Raw genomic sequence first — 24,887 nt, forward strand, 5'->3', positions numbered from 1 at the left:
GCATGTAATAGTTTACATTAAACAGGCTGTCTTGTCCATCAATAGCCTGTAATATTTTCAGGTCTCATTGCTTTCTTTACATCCAAGTTTTATCCAAAATCCATCAGTTGATTGAATTTGTTTGTATGGAAACTCACGATAAATATAATGTAAATTATTTGGTAGTCGTCAATGCTGGCATTGTAATTTGAGATGAGTGAGGCAGACAACAGCCAGCTGTTCTGCAGATTCCAAGGGTTTCCAGTGCCAGGAACATTATGTTTGTCTTAACCCCTGAAGGTCAACATTATTGACAAATTTTGCAAATTGTGAAACTTAACTTAATGCTTTAAAGTTTGTCGACATGGAATTTAGAACAGTTATAATATTTCAATAATTCTGTGTTAATAATAAAGCAAACATTCATCTTTGAGACCATGTTAACATTTATCTCTGCTTGGCTCGGCTAGTTTCAATAAGCTGAAAAGCTCCAAAGAGCAAAGCCTTTCTTGGTGGTTTGGTGGCCGAACCTTAAGCAGCATGTTACTCTTCACCATAAGAGTCTTCGGGAGAATTGGTTTCCGATGCAGTGTGGCTGCAAGCAGAGGCTGTTGCACTTGCTAACAGGCTGCTGAGGGAATTTGCAGCCATAATATTTCGTGAAATGAGATATATTCCTTTGTAATGTACAAATCCTGCTGTTTCTGGATTGTCTATATTATATTTATATATATAAAATTATTTTTTTATGAAACTTACTCAAACTTTCTGATAACAGATAAGTATCTTATTATTATTATTTTATTCCTGATTGTATTAATGCAACAGACAATTTTCAATTCTCCTCAACAGAACAGAGCAGCATACAATAATTCTCCTTCCTCATTATTCTATCTTATAGTATTTGTTGTTTTGTTGTTACAAAGTTGATTTCTTACATACTTGAAGTGATTCACAGTTTAATTTTCATAGTAAATGCACATCCTTTATTTGTAACACATTTTATATAGTTTTTATGTTCTTGAGTTTGAGACTTCCTCATTTGTTGACTAACTCATCTGAAAGACATGATTAACTGGAAAATTCTACAGTACTCCAGTGCAACAGTACAGTATGTCCACTTCATGACAATGATTTTCAGTGATGCTGAATATGTGATTGCCAATTCTGTAAATCCTTTCAAACTATGACTTAAATAAATTATGTGAGCACACAAAATAAATTCCAAGTTATCTGCACAGATAATGCTCATTAATTTTGATCAATCTCCACATTTAATTCAGTATTGCAGGTCATGTGATGACAAACTGTATAACATGAAATAAATCTGAACGTCATTCTGGTATATTCCATAGTAGGATATATTTTATATTTCTTCGTATCTGTTCGCTTTCAGCATAAAAACATTGCCAATGGCTCTGTCTATATTTAGCATAATAAATTGATTTTCATGTTGCTTGTGGTATCACATAATCACACATGGCAAATCAAGAGAGATATTTTTTACACGTTTGTCATGTTTACTACTTGACAAAATGAATGGACCAATTCACAATAGATACCTTAAAAGATATTTCATAGAAATGTTCATCACAAGTATCCTCTCCTTTTGTTTCTGCATGTAGTTATCTCAGATGTGTCTTTTGGCTAATCTTGCATTAATTGTTGACTTTTTCGTTTAGTTTTATTCTTAAAAGTGCACATGATAAGTCTGGAAAGTACATATTTTACAAGTAGTTCTTTGTTTCTTTATCACTATCATTCTGACATGTAAGTTGAAGTCTGCCACATATGAAGCAAATTAATACATGGTGTGATTTTTATGAGAATAGGTGAGTTTGGCATGAAGATAAAAAGCAAAAACAGAAAATTTTAACTTTCATTTTCTGTTCAGAATACAATAATGCTGATCTACTTTTGCAAAGAAAGTCTAGTCTCTTACAGTCATGAAAAGTGGTTTGTTTCATCTCTCTTGAAACTAAAACATGGAAAGTACATTTTTAATATCTATATTTTGGAGAAATTTGATTTTGTATACATCCTCAGTCCACTGCCTTTGTTGTCTTGTGGTACCCTGATGCCTAGACTGGCCATTTGGTGAACTGACTGATATCACTGGTATAGAAATCATACTCGAATCATATAGTTTCTTTTGCAAATGCGTTCTGGCAGGAGGAAGATTAGAAAGTCTGACACGAGTGTCTTAAACCATCGAAAGGTCTTCATGTTTAGCTTTCCATTCCAGTACTTGAGCAAAACTATGAACAAAAAACTTCATCATGCAAAAGGTTAACGCTTATTGCATCTCCGAAAATATGCAATGTTGTCCTCTTGTAGGGTGTTTTCTTCTCATCCATAAGGCTCTGGACTCTGTCAATATGGGGTGTTATAACCAAAACAAATTTGTCACGTTGTGATTTCTGTGGATCAATTTAATTTGCAGTGATAGAAGGAAAACAAGCAATGATTAGAGATTTGAATATTTTCACCATATTTTACACTGTAAGAACTAAAAATTAAATGACTGTGTCATATTGCTGACACTGTTTAAAGTGTACATAAATAACAACACTGTCTTCCATGAGAACATAACTGAATATGGAAAATTTGACCTGCCAAACTATGCTGTCTGAGTTCCACTTGTTCCATTGCCATTTTGCTGTAAATTCATGTCCATAAGCCTTGCCTGTAGGTATGCACCATGTAATTTATCTAATTTCTTCCATATTGAGAAGATGGAGTCATGGGAAGTTGAGTGATTTCGAAATCAGCCTCAACATTTAACCTTCCGCTGTGATGGAGATGTGCCGTCAAGTGGTAGGTATTGGCCATTATTCAACTTTAGTTTGGGCTTATGAAACTGAACATACGTCACCCTCTGATAGGCATTCTATCTCTACTGATAATAAGAAAATTAACGAAACTATTTTTTTTTGTGTGAATTACTAAAAATAATTTTCATACTTGAAGGCCAGACTGTGTAACTGAAGAGTACTGTTTACAGAAGCATAAATACCAACTATGTCTATAATGCAGTTCTCATTCAAATCTATCTAATAAAGAATTATTTTCTGCTGCTGATACTCTCCCAGATGGACTATTGTAAATAGTCATGATATCTGTACTGAAGTTTCTTTCAGAATTTCAGCTTTACACAGTATTTTATTTTCATTGCTTCATGAAATTTATGGTTGTTTTTTGACCAAAATGAAATTAATTTCAATCCTTTTTACATTTCTTTCACTTCGTCAAACAAAATAACCCACAAGGATGTATTATTATGCATATGAATAAGCATTGTCCTTATTTTAAAATTTTAAAAAAATACATTTCTGACACAGCATGCCTTCTGTCCATGGACAAAAATTCAAAGACCTAGTTGCAGAGAGGTTGCATGGTCCATAAATATCTTCTTGTGTCTGTTCAAGAATGTTGAAGTTTCATTTCTTGTTATTTTAACTTGAGATTCTACAGATGGTATTGAATTCACTGGTTACTTCTCATTTTTCACATCTAATATATTTGTGCACACTAATGGCACTGCCTTCAGTGTTTCATTTACTTGAATAAAATTTCAGTGGCGATTTTCAAATGGCAACTGTAGATTCATGACAAATGTTCTGTAAACACACTGGTACCTTTCCAAAAATGCTACCCATTTTAATTTCAGTTATTCAATACCACACCACCACATAAAAATTACATTTGACTACTCCAATGAAATCAAATCACATCTGAAGCAGAGTACATATTTAGCAATCGAGGCATTTTATAATGATCCAAATGTTCAATAATTATTTGGCACATGAAGTAGAAGATTTCATTTAGGACAGACAATAAACTCCTTGATATGCATGCATGAAATAATTTGGTTATCCATTATCATGTTGCCAGAATTTTATTTCCATAACTCCATAAAATATTGAGCTTGTAACAACCGACATTGGCAGACAAAATCTTTTAAATAATTCAACCCTGACTGAAATGCTCCACACCAATAATTCACTTATATACACAGAAAGCATTTCACACAACAGCAAAATTTTTTTTTTCTTTTTTTATGAATACTACTCAATGCAGCAACAAAAGCCATTATACAGAAATGTCCATCTAAGAAATCTGTCCTTTTAATAAACGCATGCAATGAATCATTTTCAATCACAATTCACAATGAATGAATATTTACTTACATGGCCAGTCTAGTCCTCTCTTCCAAGTATGGTTCTTTGAATGACGTGAACCTTTAGCTTTACAGCTTTATTCATACTGTATCTGCTAATGATTTAAGAGAATCCTTTTCATGTTCACCTTTCTAATAGGCAAAATAGTTATTCTTGAAACACCAAACACACAAAGATCACACACAGGTAATTAATACCTACTGATAATGAATTGTTCTACTTTAAAGCAGTTAGCATACTTTTAAGATGCACTCAACAATTCATCTTTTTCTCTTCACTGATGATTCCGCAGGTAACTCCCACAAAGTCACAAAGAAAGTGTCCTTACAATGTATTTCTTGGCTATGGCACAATATACCATTTTCTTAGTATATTTCTTAGAAACACAAATTTAAATTTCAACATTGAGCACATTCAGTGAAATGTGAATTGATCCTTCATATTTAACTTCTTCAAATTGTTCTTTGTTTAATAAAAACACATTTTCGTTCAATTTATGGCACACCTTTGAAGTGTCATGTCTCAATTCTAAGAAACAGTTATGCTTGAAAAATTACGGCATAGTAACTGCATTTATTGAAAAATTTAAATCATATTATGACCTCTTGTATTTCAGTTTCTTCATTTCCTTCAATGTAGCATATATGATATAATATCCTTATTGCTTTTTAAAAACTCATATGGCAAGTAGTGATAAATGAAGCACTTACACAAATAGCTTTATTTCCAAAACACCAACTTCTAAAAAATTTTCACTTGGGAGTTTATGACTCACATTACTCAAAAGTATTTTTAATATTCTCTAAACTATTATGCTGATTCTTACTTCGCTAGTTGATGTAATTTGAAGTGTTCAATCTAATAACAATATTAACCAACAACTTCAAGTAAATAAGAATCACAGTTACTACAAAAACTCAAATATGGCAGTAATTTGCAAATTCAACAATGAAAACTTTTGGGGAAAACCTGAGAACGTAACATAAATAATTAGAGCTAAAACAATACTACTCTCAATCAGTACTGATGCTGACACACTTACCAGAACCTACCAAATACTAACAGTAACACTTCAATGATTGCAAATTTTAAGTCACTTACAACATTTGCACATGTTGGAAAATTTATATTGAAAAATATACCACACTAATCTTTCATAGTTAGCATCGAGATCATCAGAATATTGAAATAGGTGTCATTCAATCACAAAATTCATACATCCTGTTCAGATAAAGAGGCACATAACAGTTCAACACTATAAAGTATACCACTTTATGTGAACAGGAGTGTACATTCCAATGTCATTACAACTGATATATACCAACACAAGTACAGCAGTATCACCTCAGCCTTAATCATTATTACATATTAGTATTCCTCACTTCAAATCAAGATCATTACACAGCATGGGCCAAACTAGAATTCCACACCAGTGTAATACATACAGGCCAAAACAGTTTCTGTATGATAACTGTATTTTGTATTCAGAATAATGCCAAATATCACGTTAAAACCAGTTGCAAATTACCCTTAAAACAACTTGGCCCCATCAAAACAGCATTACGCCTTCTGGCACAATTTTCATTTGCAATAAATATACTAGCATTTGGGTTTCCATGGATAGATTCAACTCACTGTGCCATTACTCATTCCTACCAAGAACTGTAATGTCACTTACAAAAAAAAAAAAAAAACATTCCTACTGAAATTTTACAAAATTGTAACTAGCTTTCAAAACATTGTTGATTGATTTGAGTCCATTTTATGCAGAGTAAGGCTAATCGGGACTGGACCTACAGTTTAAAGTGGGATCTGAACCACTATGTGCCTCCACTGAGAATCAAACATGGGACCCCTTGATTACAAGGTGACAACGCATCAACTGTGCCATTGGGGGTCCTTTCAAAACATTGTTTGTTTGTAAGGTAGCTTAAATATATTAGCTTAGAGAAGAATGAAGAATTTGAACAGTTTCAATATTTTTGAATGTACTAGTGGTGCTTTTCTTTCCTAATAAACCTATGTTCCTGAACATTAAAACTGGTTGGCATTTATTACACAGTACTTACCTACAAGTTCAGTTTGTATGTTGTAACATACTAATTAAATGCACGGCCATGAAATTACGTGGGTGGCAAAAGTTTGTGCTGTTGCCACATAAGAGCCCAACCCCATGTGTTCGGAGGTTTAAGAGAATGAAAGATCTCATTGTAGGGTTGGTCTTTGTAATCCATGTGATACAAACTGACAGTATTTGCTCAAAAGTCAGGAATGACATAAAAGTGCCCTGGAGAGAGGTCGGTCTGGTGCTCAAACTAGGTAACGCAGCCTGGTTGACATTGCCACACATTGTGCAGGTACAAGTGACTTTTGTCCTGCTCTCGCTTTGCTTTTCCCATATGTGGCAACAGCGCAATTCTGCCCAGCAAACTATATACATATGCATTGCATTTAAACACAAGAAATATTACAGTGGAACCCTCAATTTACGTTCCTGGATTTTAAATTTTCCTGCATTATACGTTCAATTGTGATGGTCCAAGATAGCAAAATTTCATAAAATTTTCCTTGAATTTACATTTTCCCATATTTTAAGTTATTTCAGCCTGGTCCCCTGAGCAACATAAAATCGGGGTTCCACTGTACACATTTTACAAAATGTTGATAAAAATTATGAACCTGGGTTCTAATGGTTGATTCGCACTGAAAGAGATCTGCCCAAAATAAAATATATGCAATCATTGTTTTATGAATATCTTTAGAACATGGATATGAGACATTCACCTGCAGTTTATACTTGAGCATTTACTTTGTAGACAAATAATGCCACTATACACAGTAATGAAAAAAAAAGAACAGGTTATAACAATGAGACTAATTAATTATTCACATCACTGGAAATTTTCCAAAAACTATAATAAAAAAGCATGCAGCACTGTAAAAAGTGCATGCATATTCAGAATACGTACGTCAAACTGCGTCTCTCCCAACTTCATATTCTTTCTTATTAGATAAAGCTTTTCTTTTTCTCCATAAGGCTCTCTTCTAATATTAAATATCCATATCCAATGAGCATACCAACCAACATAGAGAATTGCAACATATGGGAGCTTAAGTATTTGTATCCACAAAATATCACTAACTTTTGGTTTTGCATAACCTCCCCTGAAAAAAAATATAGAAATAAAGCCATGTTAATAACCACATCATTTTGATTATTTGATTATTTTTAATTAATTGTTTTATTCATCTGTAGAGATAATTTATAATACTTTACTTTACCAGTTTGCACCATACATGAATTTCTAGCAATTAATTAATAGTAAAAATTAGAAAATTCAAAAAACCTAAATACAAGAATGAAAGACAATAAATATACATACGTAAGTGTAATGTAATTTGAGGTGTTGTCAAATCACATAATCTACATGGTCTTATTTTAGTTTCAGATAAAATACAATCTTGATATATGATGATCACTTATGGGTAAACTTTCACCATAGGGTCCTTCCATGTGAAATCAACCAATGAAGAGGTACTTTCAACCTCACATATTTTGATTTATTTGAAATTTGGCAAACTGAAAGAGCCACCTGAGGTAGGAAAATATGCAAAGTTGCAGATCTATATATTTTGTATTTCTGAAATTACAGGGGTGAAAAATGGGCAATTTTGACAATTTCTTTCATTTTTTTTTCCCCCCAGCAATCAGGGCACCTACAGAAGTGATTCAGATGGCATTGGAAAGGTACTGAAGGGCTCCTTTCACACGAGTATTACATGCCTATGTCAGGGGAAAAAAAGCAATTAAAGGTGGTGTAAAGAAACTTTTGATAGCCATTTTCTCAAAAACGCTTCTATTGACACACTCACACTCTCTCACACACACACACACTCACACTCACTCACACTCACACTCTCACTCTCCTCTATATATATATATATATATATATATATATATATATATATATATATATATATATATATAAACACACACACACACACACACACACACACACACACACACACCCCTGTTTTCCCACCCTCCATTAAGAGGAAGCTCGACTTTTCACGCCAAAGCGAGGAAGTTTTAAAAGTGCTCTGATTGGACTGAGATTTTTACACGTAATAGAGCTACTCCCGAGGATACTGGGAATATGGGTGTGGCTGCTATACACTCCACGGAAGTTGAGATATTGACAAAGAATGTGCGGACAAGCACAGCACCCCCAAGAGAGGAACGTGCAAACTTAAGAGTATTGCGAGGAATCGTTATTCATTTGTTATTTCTTAGGTCACACACTGTGTTGACGAAACGTTATGTAAGAGGAATCTACAAGCACCAAACCCCGAAGCGAGGAACCAACTAAACACAATAGTGTTCGTAAAACGTGAATAGAGAGGAACTACATGATGATTGGCGGTTGATTCGAAGCGCGCGCTGGTGTTTGACGGTCATAACTCGGCCCGCATTGGCTGCGCTAGCTGTCAGTAATCTGCCGTCCATCACGCGGCAACCCAAGGACCGCCCTCCATAGCAAAACATATGGGAATAAATGTTGCAACAATGTGCGAGAGCATCTCCGCGCCAAAAGGGGTGGAACAAGCTGGTTTCGGATGGCTTAGTAACGGTGCAAGCGGTACGACAGGCAAGGAACGTACGGTTGCCATTTTCTACCTCGCGCAATTAGTCGACGTAAGGTGAAAGGAAATAAATGCAGGCCCGTAGCTAGAGGGGGGCAGGGGGGCAACTGTCCCCCCCCTGCGAAATGTACAGAACATATTCCTACCTGGTATTCTCACTAATCTTTACAATTATATCCTGTATTACTCTAGAAAAATAACAAAGACACTTATTGATTTTGTGATTTAATGAGGTGTGTGGGAAATAAAAGGAAATAAATGGGGAGTTGTATCTTAGGGAGATAGACTAAATTGTGGTAGAATGAAAAATTATTTTTATAAAAAGAATATATTTGAATTTTCATCACATGGACTTGTTACTTGTTTGGATTAGTTCTTAACACCGCTTTATGCACAGAAAGGCTAATCGGGACTGGACCTACAGTTTAAAGTAGAAATCGAACCACCTTGCAATGTGCATCTACCACCACCATTGCATGGCATCAGATACTATTATTTCGATGGATATTGTAATGCGTTGGAGGCTGATTGCTGTTAGTATTGTCAGTTGGGATGTCTAGATAAAACTGTTTTAAACTATATCTTAATTCTGGCCATTTAAGCCATGGTTGAATTTTCTTCACTTCCATTGGAACGCCGTTAAGTCATGTTGATATTTACTTATATTTATTTATTTAACATAAAATATGTGTACCGTCACGTTGACCTAGAAGATGATCAGATGAGAGAATGAATGAAAAGTATATATGAAATACAGGGTGTTTCACTCGGTCTCGGCCAAGGAGAATCCTGATTTCGGACAGAAACCTAATTTCGAATTTCTCTTTTTCTGCATAACCACTAACCATTTGTAAACTGCCACTTAGAGCGATTTGATTCAAGATAGTTTTTGAATCCGAACCTGTGCATGTGAGCAATATTTTCAAGGGTTCGAGACAGTATCGCCCTGTTTCTGGGTATTACACAAACTCTTGTCGAACGATGGAGAGGTGGTCTCGACAATTGATTGATTTATTTGCTTTATTTTACTTCGTTTTTTGTGCCACTTTTGGCTCATTTGAGAAGATAGGGATGAGTGATGATATGATGAAATTAATAAAAGTAAAACATTATCCTAAAGCTGACGCCACGAAAATAGTCGAGTCAAGGTCACACCATCTACCTACAGTTTTTTTTTTCAAATAAGCAACAATTTCAACTGAAAGATTTATACGCTATCAAATAGAACGTAAATTATAGCTGTTGTCTACTCTTACGGCGGACGATCTATATGCTGGCAAGAAAGGTGGGAAGCGAGGAAAATTCAGCAGACCAACCCGGCCACAGCGTATGCGCCTAGACTTACGACGTCGCGGGAGGAGGTGCTTCACGCACCTCATACTACAGCAGCTTAACACAAGGCTGCTGCGCAGTGTTGCCAACAACTTGAACGTAAAAGTCGCTAAAAGTCCTTAGAAAATCCGCTAGAAAGTCGCTAAATGAAATGTAAATGCTCTAGAAAAAGTCGCTAAATCAAATGTACTTTTAAAAAATAGCAAAAAGGTGAAAAAAATCTAGTACTTGCCTATAAAAACAATATTTCCTCGTTACTTTCCTCTTCCTCTGAACACTGCACTTCACACTGATTACCGATGTCAGATACTAAATCAACGAGAAAATGCATTGCAAGAACGTTGTTTATTATTTCTGTGCACTTGGTTTTATGCAGACGAATGCATGCTGCACTGCAGCTGTCACCAAATCTTTTCATACATAATTCGGACAAGTGATTCACGGTTAGCAAAGAACAGTGTTCGGCAACGAATAAAGCTACACCAGCTTCAGCACTAGAAGTATTTAAATTTTCCGGTTTGAACTGTTTTTCTGCTGTTTTGCAGAACAGAAGTAACCAGATCTGACTTTATGTTTCTGTGTTTCCGAAAGTTTTTTTTCGATCAGTAGCTTTGGCATACAGATAGTTCTACTTTGGAGTACTTATAGTACGCTTTCGCCGTGTCACTATCGACAGGCGCCAACCATTTATAGAGTTCTCCCCACTCCTTCCGGTAATGTTGCTTGTATTGCGGTTTTCTCATACTGGACACTACCCTGTCCTGGCCTGCGCACAAATCCACACACGAACTTTATAATTTACACTAGCACTTCCTTTGTCACCACACACTACACAAAAAACTCCAATCTGAAGCCACACACGACGCGACCGCGAAGTCAAACGTTCTGTTTTATAATAACTCAGCCGCAACGGAGCCAGGAGTATCGGATAACAATGAGCTGTGAGCAGTGATGTTTACAAACATCACAAACCTTACTGGAAAAGGGGATACGCTTTGCTTCGGTTTCTCTTTGCGCATCAGAAGCGAATTGAGAGGGTGTTTACGGCGACAGGGGTGGGCACGGGTGGGCAAGCGCCCACCCAAAAATTCCTGTGCCCACCCGATTGCCCACCCAATCAAATTCAATAAGTACATATACTTGGATATATATGAATGATTCAATAAATAAGTGTATTCTGGTGTTCATAACATGTACATTTTACTTGCGAATATTATCTTTGCTAGAAATGTTCACATATCATCTTATATAAAGCCAATTTTCTCATTAGAAAGTGAAAGTAATTACTAGAGCTATTGAAACAAAAACTGTAATCAAATGAATACTTCCATGATTAAAAACAGCTAGTAGGCTTTGGAGGCTCAAAAGTTTGCAGGGTATGATCAAGATTAGATCAGAATTTAGGGTAAACTTGAGGACTGCAGCTCCGGGCCTTCACTGGGTAAGACTGCTTTGAAAAGTACCACATAATGAAAAAAAATAGGTACTTCGGATGTGGTAAAAAATATAATAACAAACCACACCATGTAACTTGGCAAGAAGTTATAACTGAAACTGTGTAGAGGGGATTGGAGTGAGGCCTTGGTGCTGTAAGCTCCGGGCCTCCACATACGTATATAAATCCCAACCTGGAGATGGTTAAAATAATCTCCAAATAAACAAATAAAAATATCATCTAAGCGTTACTTCTCCAGCAACACAATAAATTATTTCGACTTTTTGAAATATTATTATTATTATTAGAATAATTTAATCAAGAAGACTTAGATGAACAGGCCATGTGACACGAATGGCAGAGGAAAGAAATGTTTACAGGATTCTTGTTGGGAAACCTGATGGTAAGAGACCAGTAGGAAGGCCAAGACGAAGATTGAGGGATAACGTTGAGATGGACATAAAACAAATTGGTAAGGATAGGAAAGATTGAATTGATCTTGCCCCGGATAGAAACAGATGGAAGCCTTGTGTTTCTGCAGCCATAAACCTTCGGGTTTAAGTATGCTAAAGAATATAGTATAGTTTTAATTAGCTCTGCATTGAAATTCCAGAAGTGTACTTCTTTTTTATTTCATTACAATTTCTATATACCTGTTATCTTTAAATATCAATATGGTATGCGAAATATCAACTTTATATTCGTTCTACTAATAAGAACGAATCACAATAATCACTACAATACCGAAATGAATACATTTTAATAAACCACTTATGTATGGAAAAAGCTACAGAATTATCCAATTGCTAATGACTGGCTTATCATATTTATCCTCTTTCGGCACACCAAGTTTGCCACACGAATCAGCCGAAAATGTCGACAGAATCTGCAGATGTAGCTGAAGTAAAGAAAAAAGTTATGACACGAAGTATCCAGAAGACGATTTTGTTAGTTTGTTTATATGCCAACTTCTATGCTCAGATGGGCTAATCGGGACTAAACCTACAGTTTAACGTGTAGTCCGAACCAGTGTGCATTGTGCTTCCACCAGAAGAAGGGGAGTTCAACACATGACGTCTTCATTATAATGCGACAGCGTTGTGCCATGGGGAAAAAAATATACAGACAGAACTCGCACCAAACGTGTCATTTTATCACCACAGAAGATGCGTCCATTTTGAGAAGGTGATTGCCTGAGACAAATTGAGACTTTCGGAGAATAACGTCATTGTTCACGGAATTAGCTGTCTTGATCCACTAATGAAACGCTGTGCAATTGAAACTACCACCTCAACTTTATAAGAGGTACGAGCTAATGAAACTCCATTTTTGGAAGAGTAAGTCGTGGTTGATTTGTTTTATTTTAAGTCATTTCAATTGTGATTAGATGAAAGTAACGAAGGGGCGAAAACAAATACATTCTGACACTCAAAATACAAACCCTCATAAATTATTACTTTGACAGTGGTTCCAGGCTCCAGGGACTCGTTGCCCAGGGTATGCTGCACAGGTTGACATTCTAGTGTATTCGAAATGGTCACGCCATACAACCCAAGTCATCTATAAAAAATAGATGAATTATTGCTGTTACGGTGATCAACGTCGATGAATTCCTTGTGTCCTAAATCATTTTGTTACCTCAAAAAAGTTCATGTAACCATACGTGTGTTGTGTTGCTTCTCCCGCATTAGATACATGAGAGTTCAGAAAACGAATAGCAACTTAGCTAATAATCTCTTCAATTCTGAACAGATTTTTCAATCTCGCTTGTTTATTACATATGAGTGATATTTTGTCAAAATAGCCTTTCATTAGCCTATGAACACTTCATTGACAATGAACAAAGAATTGGGTTTCCGTGTGTGTTTTAAATCATTTATAATAAGACGTTCATTTTAATCCAAACATTCAGTGGCGGCGATTAGGAGGAGCGGGAAGTGGGGGATGCAGTTCCCCCGCCACATTTTGCCACTTTTTGCACCCGTACTATGGCCTACTATGCTCAGGAACATGTCTTCAATTACGAGAAATTTCACGATTGTCTACCATCGCACTTTCTATCACTGTCGCTCCGGCTGCCGTGGCGGAGTGGTTAGCACATCGCGCTACGACGCCAGGTGTCCTGGGTTCGAATCCCGGCCTGGGCATGGATGTTTGTGAGTGAGTGTTCATTCATCAATTTCATCATGTCATTACTCATCCCCATCTTCGCAAATTAGCCAAAAGTGGCACAAAAAGCGAAGTAAAATAAAGCAAATCAATCAACCAATCAAATCAATCTATCACTGTCGCCAAATACATAAAATCAAGTATGTGCCTTGCATTTGCAACACAAGCTTAAACCTAATTCACATTTATTTCACTGTATTAACATGCTTGAAATAATGTGGTTAGAATGTATGGCTGCACATGCTAAATACTTCCTTGAAATAATTGTGTACATCAGAGACAAAGCGAAAGGAAATGGAACAAGATGGGAGGATAGATTAGAAAAGAATAAAGAGGAAAACAGGATAAGGAAAAGGAAAAGATGTAAGAGGAGAATCGGGAGTGTAAGAGAGAGGATGATACATACGACTTACATACTCACATATACTACTATATATGGTCTTACATTTATACTGCCCACACTAATCTATCAATATGGCGCTTCTGCCCACCCAGTCGAAAATTTCTGACGCCGTCCCTGCTTATTTAATAACTATGAAACGGTATTTAGACGTACCTATGCATATATTTTGTGAATTCTCCAGATTAGTTGCTAAAGAGCACACGAAGTATCCAGAAAAGTCGCTCGTCACTTTTTCACGTCTTTTGTCGCCAACTAGCATTACAAATCCGCCAGGTTTAGCGACTTCTCGCTAGAGTTAACAACACTGCTGCTGAGTTTCTTATCGCTGTGGGTTGGTCGCTTCCCCGATCCCCACTTCTCTTGGCAGAATGTAGAGCGCCCGCCGTAACATTAGACAAGAACTATAACTTGCATTCTAATTGATCACCTATGTATACACTTTCAGTGACAAAAGTTTGTAATAAAATATTCAAATTAATTTTGAAAACAAATAGGCTACAACGTTTTTAGCGTAAGATGTCAGCTATACTTTATGGTTCATTTGAACGAATTTTGCTGCGCATTGATCTTGCGCGCTCGCTACCTGTGGCTTTTGCCAGGCTTCATTTACTTACTGGAGATGCAAATATTTCCCGTAACTCTACAAAACATTATATTTGTCTCTTCCACAGTAAGAATCAACTCTCTCTCTCTCTCTCTCTCTCTCTCTCTCTAACAACGGCGGCGGACGATTAGTCATCTAGGAGTGCGGAAGGGGTACGGAATGAAATGTATGGAGTACGATGTTAAAAATATAGAATGCATGAAACCTTTAGCCACTACATCAAATACTAATCAACTTTTAGTATGTTTCTATGAAAATATGTCAATGAAAGTGAAGACTTCTGTAGGAACTAACTTAATTTTTGTATATATGTGTTATTTAGCATCGCTTTTCTGCCACTTTAGACCAAACAGGAAGATGAGGATGAATGATGATTAGATGACATTGATGAAAGAGAACTGAAGGCCGGGGCTCTAACCATTGAACTTCAGTGACAATATCAAAAGTACACCACTTATTGGACTGTGCCATCGAGGAGGCACTTCATTTTTGCAAGTTTTTTTTCTTTTTACCACAGTCAAAAACCACAGACTATGAAATTCGAAACGAACAAAGCTTGTTCAAGGCTGGCCATGGTATACTATATTGTGTACAACGCTATAAGTTACAATCATAAAGAACTAAGTGTTGTTTTTATCAACAATACTGAAAAAGAAAATATACTCACACTAAGCTACAGGTAATTATCGAAAGCGACAAACAAAAGAAGAAACAATTCTTAACAACAATGCTGACGGAAAAGATACAGCAGCCGCTGATCTTTGTAGAGACCGCATTGAAGTAAATGTAGCTTTCTAAATTTTTCGTTGTGTGCAAGATTCTTGAAAATCTTGTTAACCTTTGCAATGATTATTTTATTTTGCTTTCTAGTGTCCTTTCGGGACGCTTCACTTCCACCGGCTAATGTTCCACACGTAAGATGCTGCTCCTCAATCCTCAATACTCAGTGGCGACGAATGGGTTCCAAAACCAGGAGGCAAGATACCAAAACTTTGGGGGGGGGGGGCAAAAACAGTATATTTCCCTTTGTAGATAAGATTTAGCATAGTGTGAGGGCAAGAGTGGCGAGAAGTGAGGGGGGCAACTGCCCCCCGCCCCCTCCTAATCGCAAGTACTGTACTAATACTAAATAGATAACCAAATAGCCCTTTCACAAAACAACATCGAAAACGAAACCAACCGCAAACGTACGGTCACGGACACTTGTAGGTTGTAATGATTTAATTGAAAGTCAATGGTATTGTTATAATCCAGAAGTGTCCCTGACTGTACAAGGTGCAAAGTGTCAACTGAACAGCTTAGAACAAGCGAGGCAACCCTAGAGGGCCAGGGGTGTGGAGGAGGCAAGGGGAAACTCCGAAAGCGAGTGTTTTAATGCGACGTAGTACCCAGAAAAGAATATTCCCTCTTGTTTCTCTGCACTTAATTTTTATTTCACTAGCGTTATTGCTGCATATATCAGAGACGAAGCCTCTTGATTTTTTTCCAGAATAATACAGGAGCTTAATACATCCCGTGGCGTAACAATTCTGCACATGGTCTACAAAGATGTCAACGGAAAGTTTAAAGCTTGATGAAAACCTTTTATAGGAGTGTCTTCTCGACATCTGCGATATCAAAGCGTCAAGAATGATAAATAGAAAAAAATCGACTTTGGTAGTTTTTGTTCCTTTTGTGCGGTCCTGGAAGACAATATGTGTAGTCATAGTTAAAGCCCGCTTATTTCTCTTTCGGTGGAGCCCTATTTCAAATCCGTGGGTTTAGCTGCTTGGACGTAACATCCATTCCAGTGATAACTTGCACTTCTCCAGCCTTCAGCATCCCAAGTTGACCACCGCCTGGAATTTCAGGATACGGAAAGGGCTTCAGGACTGTTGATATGTTGTTTTGACATCAAATAGAACAGATGTATAAATTTTCAGATTCACACAATGTTTGCAAGATTAGAACCTAAATTGACGGTCTAAAATGGAAAGTTAGTCTCCTTGGCTGCCCCAGTCGTTACAAAGCTATCAAGGAGCACTTATTGGCGCGAAAGAAGAGTCCCTTTTAATTTTATTTTTTATTTTGTGCAAGACATGAGAGTGTATAGTTGTGTTTGTCCCATTGTACACTCGTAAATGCATTCTCATCGTCACCCCAAGAGATAAAAAACGACGAAAATAACTGAAGAAAAAGAGAGTGTCGAGAAGTTTCGACCTTTACAATCGTTGAGGACACGGTGCAACCTAAAAAGACCAATATTGTTAATTGTGTGCATTACTTTGTTTTTGCTGATCGCTGATTAAATTGTTTTTTACATACTTGTAAAATATTCATTGCATATTGAAAACACTTGTTTTGTAAAAATAAAACCAATCGAACGCAGGCTTAGGGTTGTCCGACCTGTGATGGCATGCTGTAACTGCTGTTGGCGTAAGTGAAGAGATTCCTTCCTAGAGTTTTCTCACTAGCCACTGGACTAACTGTGATCCTATATATTTTATACCCTTAGTCCCTTACCGTTGGAAAGAAGTATGCACACAAAAATTACAAAGCAATTCGAACTTTCAGGATTCGTGATTTTGTTTATTTCCCTTCGCTCTTGTGCCACTTTTGGCTACTTGCGAAGATGAGGATGAGTGGCGATACAATGAAATTGATGAAGGGACACTCCTCACACACCCATGACGAGGACGCGGGATTCGAACGCCGAGACCCCTGGCGACGTAGCGTGCTGTGCTAACCATCCGCCACGAAGGCCAGCCTTTCAGGATTCGTCCATTACAGTGTGGCGAGGGGGTTTAAACTTTCACGTTTAAACGTACGTTCCTGTCGTCGGAAAGAGATGAGCAGACAACAATGTTTTCTTTCACCCATCAAAGTGGTATAAATCATTGTTGCAGTTTAGTGTTGCTATGCGAAGGTAAACTTCCCTCAGGGCAGAAGAATTCAGACAAGATTTTAGGTGAAAAGGGGGCGGCGCCAGGGGTGCGCGAGTGAGTGCTTGCGCGCCCCTTAATTTTCTTCCGCACCCCCTTCAGCACACCCTACGTTCAACTGAAAACACTAACATTAATATGTAATATTATGTCATGTCATATTGAGCGCCGAATGATACGTTATTATTGCATGCAACAGGCAAGCACTGAAAGAGGTACCAATACTTTTCTGTACTTGCGGCAGCCTCTGTAAAGATCAGCGGCCGTTTTTCTTCTTTCGTCAGCATTGTTGTTATCAATTTTTCTTCTTTTGTTTCTTCATGTGGTCTGTTCGTGGTTTTTGATAATTGCCTATAGCTTAATGTAAGTTATATTTTTTTTGCTTTTTTGCATTGTTCATAAACGGTTTGTTTTCCGCCTACTTGTTCTTCCTTACACTGGAGCAAAAAATGCAGGTGCTTTTAAGGTATCACCTCATCAGGTCGTGTTCTGGAAATTATTTAATGCGAGTTGTAACATGAAGGGTAGTGTTCTTCTTAATACGTTCTGTGTATTTGTTCCACGTAACATGTCCAGTAAACGTACCATTTCAAGCTTTTCAAAGACTGTTAGGAAGAGGCCCAATGTTCACGAAGAAATTTTACAATTCGTTGTTGGGGATAGTGCGGCAGAAGGGATTTTAAAGATGACACAGTTCCTGTGCCCTTCGCGTTTGTCTTGTGGCAGACGGTGCCTTCATTGGTTACATTGAGAAGGTTCAAACATGGTCTTTTTAAGGGCAGGATGGATTTATTTTGTATTTCACTACTTTGTTCAATAAGACTGCAACGTGTATCTGAATGTATACACTGCATGGTATGACCACTTTCTTGGAGTAGAAGACTTAATACATATCATCATGGACGTCCAGGGGGAGGGCACAGGGTGGGGGGGTAGCATCCCTGGAAAATGAATGTCAGTCTTAAGTTATATATTTCACACATGTATTTTAATTTCACTCAGTAATTTATGTTAATCAGTAACGGCGATTAGGGATGCAGTTGCCCCCCGCTTTTTGCTATTTTTGCCCCTGAACTGTGCTAAACCTTTATCTACCAAGGAAAAGTAAACTGTCCTTAACCCTCCCCTCCCCCCACAGTATTGGCACCGGGCTCCCTCAGTTTTGACAGGTTGCATGCGTGTTTCATGTTTTCCTTATTTTCAGAATCGCACTCCCAACTTTCTTTCTGCAACCCTAGATGAATAATTCTGGCGCCGCCGTTGGTGAAAAGGGATCGAAACTGCAGAAATATTTGAAGATACAGTCGTTGCATATTAAAATCAAGCTGAATGGAGGCACGAATTATCAGTTTTTCATAATTACATATTTCAAACTTCTTACTTGGGAAAACCGTATTTTCTTCATAAAGTTTTGTGATCGTGTTTTAGTTTTTCCTTGGATAAATGGAAATTTTTCATAATGCAAAGGGAAATTATACTTTCCACTTTTTAAAACATTTGTTCGTTTTCTAAGTAACAATTTACGGAGTTCCGTGATTAATAATGTAATGAAATCAGAGTGCTAGTGTTCCCATCATCGCGGTTATCAGCTTAAAATGAGTTTGAGTTTTTGTTTTCAGTCCACTTTATGCACAGAAAGTCTAATCAGGTCTAGTCTTACAGTTTAAAGATGTATCCGAAACAGCATGTATCGAACTCAGAACCTCCTGATTACAAGGTGACGACGTTACCACTGCGCCATCGGGGAGAGGTCTTGGCTTAAAAATCGAAAGATTCCTTGGTAAAGGAAACATTCTCTCTTTCAAGTTTTCATGTCCATGCCTATGTGCGCAATTTAAATGTAAGTACAGAGAAGCTCCCAATGTTTCCTTTTCTCTCTACAAGCTACTCGTGAAAAAAAAATATATAAAAACCATTAACGTCAATAGTCATTTACAATTTAGACCAAGCCTTTACATGACAAATTGCATGATATGCTTACAAAATTTCAAGGTTGTATAAATCAGTTTGATTTATTTAAATAGTGTGATTGACAAAAATCAGTGTTTCATGTCACTTTTAAAATAAAATAAATATACAATAATGCACATAAGTAATTTGTGGATATCAGAATCACTTGTGGTGAAAATACATTAATTTCTTAATTTCAATAGTTTTTACTTAAAGTGGACTTAAAACCAAACTTAAACAAAGAAACAATTTCCAGGGAAAATTAAGTGGACAAATTATATGTACTCATGGAGTTAAACTCGTAAGAGTTATGAATGCAGCACTAGCCCCCCTCCCCCCCGCCTTCCCAACAGATGCATAAAATCAGCTTAAATGTGAACTCCTTGGCGTCGCAAGGTTTTTTTTCGTGAAACGTCCTCTCCTTAATTAATTAACTGCCATATTAATGCTAAACTTCGTCACACCTTTTGCGCTACTCAAATACTCTGAGTTTTGAGATATTGCATGAAATAGAAAGACGCAAACATTTGCACCGCACTACAGTGACAATGATTCATGGATTACTGACAAAGTAAATCGGCAGGCTTCCTTTGTAACTAGATTTCTCGGAGACATTAGATGCCACACAACACTCGTAACATAACCCCCCACCTTTACTGTTATTGGAGAGTTTAGCTGGTTGTTTCCATCGCGGCATCTCACCTTTGATCAAAGCCGTGCCGCCTGAAAGTCTCCCTCCCTTCTTTTATCTGTTCAAGCTACAGCCAGGGCATTTGAAGCGGTGTTTGTTTTTCGTTATGGGTACTTCATATGTGGGCTGCACAGGAGTGCGCAGACACTCGGATTAGGGGGGAGGGGGGCAAAAGCCCTGATGAGAATCCAGTCGGGGAAATTAAAACCTCATTCCATATCAAAGGCCCATACCCAGGTTTTTTTAGGGTGGGGGGAAATCCTAAAATGTGGAACAAAGAGAAGGGCCGAAAATGCAGTTGGATTAGTTAAGTTAGATTTTTTTACGTCACTTTTCTGCCACTTTTGGCTAATCGTGTAATCGTGACGATGCGGATGAGTGATGATATGATAAAATTGATGAAAAACAGTTACAAAGAACACCCATGTCCAGACCGGGATTCGAACCTGGCGTCAGAGCGTGATATGCTAACCACTCTGCCACGGTGATAGGCGAAAAGCTGTTGGAGTATTAGATGTGACCAGCAATGCTATGGTGGTTTTGTAAGGAGATATATAATTGTAGAGTTGAAATTATGGTCCAAAGTAACGGAAAAAAATCAATTCATCGATAGACACCCCCTCTCCCAACCTGACAATAAACAGCACAGTCGCTCACATACAAAGTCTGTCACACAGCGTACAACTGAGTGATTATTTTTGCACTCAATTCTCAGAAGTATTCTTATAGTACTTTCCTCCGCAAACTGTGTTTTCAATTTTCCATTAATTTTCTTACACCAGCACCATTGAACAACCATGATAATTCTAGGTTTAGATAATAATATATTTATAAATTTAATTATGCGCATTAGCAATGATTCTTCAATGCCCTTATAATAATTAACAAAAATTAGTGTGTCTGAATGAAATTATGTGTGAAATACATATAATTTAAGGTGGACATTCTTTTTACAGTGGGGTGTTGGCCTCCCTTGCTCCTCCTTCCGGACGTCAATGGTACCGGTGATTGGATGCCAAAACTTGGGGGTGCAAGGAAAGTTTACTTTCTCTTAGTAGACAAGGCTTAGCTCCAAGAGGCAATGTTCCGGCTGCAAAAAGTAGAGGGGCAACTGCCCCCTTGTCCACTAATCTGCAGAATTTTAGAAAAAAAATGTACATGTCGCATTTGACGTAGTATCAGAATCATTCAACCACCTAAGTATGAAGAAGTGCTAAAAACAAGAAATTTTCCGGAATGTTAATGACAATAAATTTGTTAGAGGATAAAGTGGGAAAGTACAATTACATAGTAAATAACGTAATTGCTTGGAAATCTCATTGCCATGAAGATATTTCATTTTTCTTTAGTAGTATAATATTGTCGATAAGATTCCTCTACACTAAATTTCTAATCGGCAGTATTAAGGGGCAACTCCCCCCACTCCTTTGCCCACTCCTATGGTGGGCTGTACTCTTGAGATTTGTTTTACAAATTTATACAACACATAACTAGGGCCCGGGACTTTATTGTTATTACATATTTTTCATTTGGCATCGAATCGAATACTTATCTACGCTTTTATGATGAAAATCAGCCGAAATAGACAAACTTGACAAGGCATATTTTAACATATTTTACCAATTTCGCGTCTTTACAACGTATTTCTTCAAATTTCTCATAAGACATATTTCTGTATAATTTCGTAATTGTCTTGCACATAATTGGTTATTTTATAATTTATTCTTCGTACCTTTAACGCAACGGATAGTTGATATTATCGATGGTAGTATAATTAAATTAAGGACAAAGAAATTAAAAGAAGATGCGGTTTTTTCTTACCAACTAATACAGAACAATTATACCCCCACCCCCGATTTTTTTTTATCCCGCGGCAGTTGATAGCAGTGCGAACATTATTGAGGAAAGAATGTACTCTGTCATTGTTGTGCATGCACAAGACTCACAGTAAACAAGTGTCAATTGTTCTCATTTGTTTACCTTCTTTTCGCTTCTCACAACAATCAGTCAAAAGCAAAAATAGCATTCTGTACATTACAGCCCCTTCTCTATCGCAATCGAGTACAGGAGTTTGAAGATATTTTTCGTTGGAGCCAGTGTGTATACCAGTGTCCTGCGGTGATATCGACACTTGGGGTAGCAATCAGTGGCGTGCCCAGGGAGGTTGTTGTGGGTCATAATCCCCCTCCCCCCTTTAGGGCCCAGTATTCCTAAAACTAGAACGTCAAAGAAAGGAAACGATTGCAAAATGAGGAAGGACTACTGAAAAGAAGCGCGTGTTAATCCCACCTTTCGAAAATCCAAAACATGTTGATTTGACTATTAAGCCAGAGATCCCGGGTTCGAACCCTTACTTTGCCATGGGTGTTATTTGTGTTTGTTCCTTCATCAATTTTATCGTACCATCTTGACGATTAGCCAAAAGTGTAGGAAAAGCGAAGTAAAACAAACCAAATTAAACAATCAATCAATGATTTGATTTATGCTACTTAGCGTGGCTGTCACATTTGGTTAATCGCGAAGATGGTACAATACCATGAAGTTACATACCTTTTGTTAAATAACAAAAATCAAATAAAATCAAAAGGGAAATAGATTAAAGAGAATTATGTAATATTTCAGGAAACATATAAGCAGCATGACTTTTTCTTTGCCAAAGAGGGGTGTACTGGACCCTGTGCTCTTTTAGTTATAGCTACAACCCCCCCCCCCCCCCCCCGTACGCATGCATGGATGTCCTGATTTTTTATTCAGAAAACCTGGTCAACCTGGTGTACGTACAAAATAAAATTGGTATCTTGTTCTGAACAACTGCGTCAAATCTCCCCTGATTTCATGCCGCGTGCCGCCTCTGTTCGTTGTCTTCTCTGTGACACCGCCGCGCTGCACTCCCCTTTCTCGCAATTCCAGACCGACCGCCGCCATATCCACCTATCCTGTTGCGTATTTGTGTTTTTGTGTGACATTGTTGTAGCTTGGTTACGTACAAATCAACTGTATTTTATGTTATAGGTATAACACAGAATTACCTATAAATGCATTACGTACAAGTAAAGGTTAATTAACACGTTTTAAAATTATATTTTCCCAAGACCTAGGTACAGTAATTGACGTATAAAACCGAATGACGCAGAACTGAGTTACGTATGAACGAATGTGGATCGTGACAGCTACGTTCAGATTGGGTTCGATTGTTGGGCAGAGTAAAACACCCAAACAAACAGGCTGATCTAGAATAGGATATCATATTGTATCAACTTGATAATTCATAGTTAATTCAAATCACTAAATTTCGTACTTGTAACTAATAGTTTCGAAAATATCGCAACACCAAATATACCATGTGATATCGGTTTGGTGTTTGATTTCTTTTTTACTTAAACCTATCCAATCATTAATTTTACCTTTACACCAAGCACCATTAAAGTGTTTGTCGAATCTATTGGTAAACAGCTAATAAACACAAGAAACCAACCAATACAATAAACAGCGTCTAAAATAGAGGAGTAGCGTAACCAAAATCTCTCTCTTTTCTGTCCGGTTTAATTGATTGATTTGGTGTTTTAAGTCCACTTTATGTACAGTAAGGCTAATCGGGACTGGACCTACAGTTTAAAGTGGGATCCGAACCACTGTGTGCCTCCACCGGGTATCGAACCCTGAACCCCTTGATTACAAGGCGACGACGTTTCTGTCCGGTTTAAGTACTAGGGTATAATAATCGGAGGTTGAAATATTCAGCTAATGAAGATTTTTCTTCTAATCTGGTAATTCGCTTTCTACTTTTCTAGTGATTAACATTTTATGTTGCAGTTGCAGATGCATAAAAATACATGTTTGGTTGAAAATATATTTTAACGCCAAAAAGAAAACTTGTGAACTATCGGTCATTCTTAACGCGTCCTCAGGGCCTCCCCGATGGTGCATTGGTAGCGTCGTCGCCTTGTAATCAAGGGGTTCGGGGTTCGATACCCGGTGGAGGCACATAGTGGTTCGGATTCCACTTTGAACTGTAGGTCCAGTCCCGATTAGCTTTACTGTGCATAAAGTGGACTTAAAACACCAAATCAACCAACGATTTGTGAAAGTTTTGATGAATTTACTTACTTTTATAGCTCATAATGCAAGATAGTACAGTTATTCAAAATTTTCTTGTGAAGTAATACATTTCAAGCCCGATGAGAAGCCGCAAGAAATTTAATAAAATTCCAGATTGTTTCTTGCAGACAACAGGAGCCTACTAGGCGTATGTCCACAATTTAGATGCGAAGAAAATCGTAAACATCAAGAAGTTTTTACTTGCATTTTGCTATTTATGGTCAAAATTATATGTATACTGGTTAATTGCGGCGATGAGGATGAACTATTAATTATGTGATAAAAGAAACACAATCTAAAGGCATCCACACCCTGACCAAGATGAATATCATGACTCATTGAATTTGCTGTCAGAATTAGTAGGTCACTCCACTAGACACTAAACAACAAAAGGGGAAGTGAGTTACATTTTCCTTCAAAATTCTATTACTTTAAACAAGAAGAGTAAAGTTATATATACCTGTTTCTTCAATCTATTAA

General features: G+C 37.2%; 1 protein-coding gene across 1 annotated transcript in view; it reads right to left on the minus strand.

The window, feature by feature from the left end:
* LOC145984165 (dnaJ homolog subfamily C member 25 homolog) overlaps window positions 1-24,887 on the minus strand; it is a 133,466-nt gene that overhangs the window by 20,678 nt on the left and 87,901 nt on the right. The window contains exon 5 of the mRNA XM_083117652.1: window positions 7,130-7,325. Within this exon, the coding sequence (XP_082973778.1) occupies window positions 7,130-7,325 (196 nt within the window). The remainder of the gene's footprint in view (window positions 1-7,129; window positions 7,326-24,887) is intronic.

This window comes from Lepisma saccharinum, chromosome 2 (genome assembly GCF_977018435.1).
Source record: "Lepisma saccharinum chromosome 2, izLepSacc3.1, whole genome shotgun sequence".
Lineage (NCBI taxonomy): Eukaryota > Metazoa > Arthropoda > Insecta > Zygentoma > Lepismatidae > Lepisma > Lepisma saccharinum.